The sequence below is a fragment of the Uranotaenia lowii genome, chromosome 2 (genome assembly GCF_029784155.1).
Source record: "Uranotaenia lowii strain MFRU-FL chromosome 2, ASM2978415v1, whole genome shotgun sequence".
NCBI classification, from domain to species: Eukaryota; Metazoa; Arthropoda; class Insecta; order Diptera; family Culicidae; genus Uranotaenia; species Uranotaenia lowii.
Window position 1 is genome coordinate 303,211,187 of NC_073692.1, and position 3,940 is coordinate 303,215,126.

The window sequence follows — 3,940 nt, forward strand, 5'->3', positions numbered from 1 at the left end:
CGAAAAACAAACAAAGGGCGGGGCAGGTTGATCCTTCTTTGAAATTCGGATCTCCGCCTCTAGTTGGCCGTACCTGTGTGTGTCCTTTTCGCGAGGATTCGCTACGTTTTCTTTTTTATTAGGTAGTTCATTTTAGTCGTCGAATGAACTCGACAAGGCGGATGAACACTTTTTCCGATAGTATTTAAGCGATTGGAAGCCGATTTGTGGACATCAAACACTTTGTGTTATTTGTTAGGATCAGTCAGTAGAACATAATTGAGTTTTAAAACTTTCAAAATGAATAAGGATTTTGCGATGGAACATCGACTTGATAAAGTTGAGGAGCGACAACCTCAAAAGATCAAGTCTCCACTCTCTTTAGCGGATTTGGCTCGGAGATCATTCGTTCGGGACCTAGCAATGGTTGGTCGAGCTTCGGTTCAACAAGAGCTGGAACAAATTCCTTTCGGAATCATGGTACAAATTCTGGAGGACATGTGTGAGTATGGAAATCTATCAGGAGATCAGCGGAAAATTTTGTGCCAACCGGAAGTTTGCAGCAGAATTCTGAGATACTACTCGCACCTTCGATCAAAATTGATTAAATTGTTCCAAGCCATGGAGATTATGAAACAGAACACAGTGAGTAGTATGGTGGAAAACTTGCGTATCACAGCCGAAAAGTCTGCACCTCTGGAGGATTGCCACTTACTCGGATACGATGGCACATTGCAGCTGGGTTCCTTCCTAGTAGAAGCCGGATGGTACGAAGAAGCTTGCGTTGTCTTGGAAGTTACTCTTCAACAGTCAAATGGGCGTCCTTTGCACATGCTTCAAGCATTGCAGCCGAAATTGATTGCTGAAACCATAACCTACAAACACGATAAGGCTGCGCAAACATCGAGCGCCATCCAAAGCCTAGTCGCATCCAATCAACTGTCAAAATCGCTCGAAATTAGCATCAATCTAGCGCAATCCATATATCACTATGAGCGCTGTGAATTCCAACCCAGCTACGAATACGCCATCACTGCTTTCCGCCGGCTAGACGAGCAAGAATGCTCAAAAGCTCAATTCGTTGATGTCTTCAGGCAGCTCTCCAAATGTTGCATATCCCGCAACCATCTCGATCATGGTCGAATCCTCATCATCGAAGCCGTCAGTCGTGCTTGGTATGCTACGAATGCTCCTTCGCCGATCTACGCTAGCACCCTGGAAGACTACGCCATATACCTTCTTTCGATGAACGCCGTCGAAGATAGCGTATCTGTTTATGGTGAAGCGCAACGAATTCACACGCAACTTTATGGCTACTACAATCTGTATCAAACCGTGACTCAGTCAAACCTGCGCTATTCCCTATACATGCGGACATATGTCTACAAAAATCTTCAAATAGCGGATCAGTACCTGGAATACGCCATCACCTGTTCGGAGCAAGTCAACCACGGGGATCCGAGGATTCTGGCGGCGGTGCGTGGAGTAAGGCCGCTGCAGGCTTCCGACCGAGCTCGATTTGGGGACGAAAGATCACCGCAGCAGCTGGATGAGTACGAGAAGGTTACGCCACCGATGGCGATTGAAGAGGTGTGGCGGGTTTTCGATGCCATTAAAGTGAAAGCTTAATTCAGGGCAAGGGAGCAACAATTTAAATGTAAATATTGTAAATATGAGTGTTTCAGATTATTCTTTATAGTTTCGTTTACGCTTGAACGTCTTAAAGTACTTACATAATATCCATTTAGAGTTGTACAGTTCATACCTGAAATAAAGGAAGAAGAATATTAAAAATGAGTGTTTTAATTTTAATTTTGTTATTTACAAGTAGTTTTATTAGGGCATTTTACTACTAAAGCTTTTATGTGCTGAGTATTTATTTCAATTTTGTGTGGGGTTAGTAAGCGGGGAGCTGTAATCGTCGCGGCTACTCAACTGTTAGATTTTGTTTGACTTGAGGAAAGGGAAAGGTGCTCTTGTGAACAGATTTCCGTTTTGGATTGGTGGTGGTTTCATGTAGCGTGGTTTGTAAGCTACCGTAACGTCTTCCTGGCCATCCTTCTTTCCGGTGTTATCGAACCGGTCATGAACCGGACATGAAAAACAGAATCATAAAAAAACTACATTTAAGTTCCCTGAAACTTTCTTTAGACAATCGTTTCTATCTCTTTTGAAATGTGACAGTATCTAGAAATAGGTTCCTGGGTGCTTGAAGAGTGAAACCTAATTTGTTTTTGTCTAAGAAGGTATGCAATATTACTTAAGAGGATGATTTAAAAATCTGATTAGGTCTTTCCAGACTGCACAAAAGGCATTTCAAAGGTTAAAAGCTGGTTGAGTATTGTTGAAGCTCTAAAGCCAAACTTTTTAAGGATTGGAAAGATCCGACAGCAGACGATTTCTGCAACGCCGCGTAGAACCAAAACACGATTTGTTCTATTCCTCCACATGCTTTGTGTTCAGTTTGCAATTTAGAAACAATCGATCAGTGATTGCTGATGACAGCTAATGGTGGAAAAAAAACGGTACAAATGTTCACATTATCACACTTTGGATCGACACAACTCAAACTGTGGTTAGCAGTTACACTGAAGTGTTGTCAAGAAAAAAAACCCGATTTAATACACTTATCAGTGGATTGGAGGCTTTCTTACAGAGTGTCAATTATCTTTGGAAATAAATGACACAATAATGGATTCCTTATTTCTGAATTATTTATTATTAATCTATAAAAAAGATTATGATTAAAGAAAATCGATAGCAAAAATTACTAAACTCAATATAAAAAAAAGGTGCCCAGTACGTTTTTTGGAGGATAAACGAACTTATATTCAACGAGTTCATTTATAATCCAAATAATTCAAACTGTTAAAGTTTGAGAGCCACATATCTCGACGCTCACTAGTGGTCAAGGGGTTAACCTCCTAAACTCTCATGCTAGATGGCGTGGGATCGATTCTCTGCTGTTTTATGAAATTTTTGTCAAATTTTTGATCGCCTTTGTAATTAATTTAGCGATTGCTGGCTACTGCTGCTGAGCAAATGGCTACCTTTTTTGGAGCCAACGTAAGCATGATATGTTCTATGGAATAGAAAAATTTTAAACAATTTTGTTTTTTTTTGGTTTTGAAATAAGTCCTACAGGAAAAAAAAATGCAATTTTTTGATACTAAATTCATCAAAATCGTGAAACCTAGAATAGGAGTTAATGTGTTAAGAACGTTTTTATGGAACATACAAATTCCCGGACATCATCGTAACTCGTCGAGCTGAGTCGATTGGTACCTATAAAGTGGGGTCTTGGACCCTTAATTAATGATATCCCCAACTGACCGTTCCCTATGCCTTTCTGTAAGAAAGCCAAAACGAGAAGTAGAACCAGAATGCTCATTAAGAAATGAGTTCTTTCCTGGTTAGGAAATACAGTCCCCCCACAATCATGGGTCACACACAATTATTAGTCAACGATCATTAGAACTGCTGATATCTACTAAACCAAGAGAAATTATATCATATTGATCGTTTGATAACAGTAAAATTTATGTTTGAATACTTTTTTATCGGAGGTGAACTATAAGCTGTGGAACTATCGCATAAAGTTCCAATGTTATAAGGTTGACATATTAAACCGTTAAGCACCTTATGCGGGTATTTCAAAGATTCCAACCAAATGCATTGGTCCCATATAAGCACAAAAGAAGAGTTTACATTTTCCAAATAAAACTGAGCGAATGAAATGCGAAAATTCAAAAATACTTAGCAAAATAAAAGTGACCCATAATTGTTACAGAATCCACCAAGTTCCACACTATCATGGGTCACTTTTTCGCAAGCAAAACAAAACATTTCTTGGTTGCTAGCTCAACCCATTTGCCCCATGAACGTAAACTAGCAAAGAATGCCCCTGAATGTTTACCAGAAACTTGTTGATTTTCATGTTGATATTCGGGTGTTGCCATGG

General features: G+C 39.7%; 1 protein-coding gene across 1 annotated transcript; it reads left to right on the plus strand.

Annotated features, from left to right (window-relative positions):
* Window positions 1–279: 279 nt before the first annotated feature.
* Window positions 280–1,608, plus strand: LOC129742830 (uncharacterized). Its single transcript, XM_055734770.1, has one exon. It carries the CDS (start codon window positions 280–282, stop codon window positions 1,606–1,608), a length of 1,329 nt encoding a protein of 442 aa, XP_055590745.1.
* Window positions 1,609–3,940: the final 2,332 nt, after the last annotated feature.

Excerpts from the sequence above, each read along its gene's own strand:
- LOC129742830 (XM_055734770.1), top strand. The coding sequence starts at position 280 with ATGAATAAGGATTTTGCGATGGAACATCGACTTGATAAAGTTGAGGAG.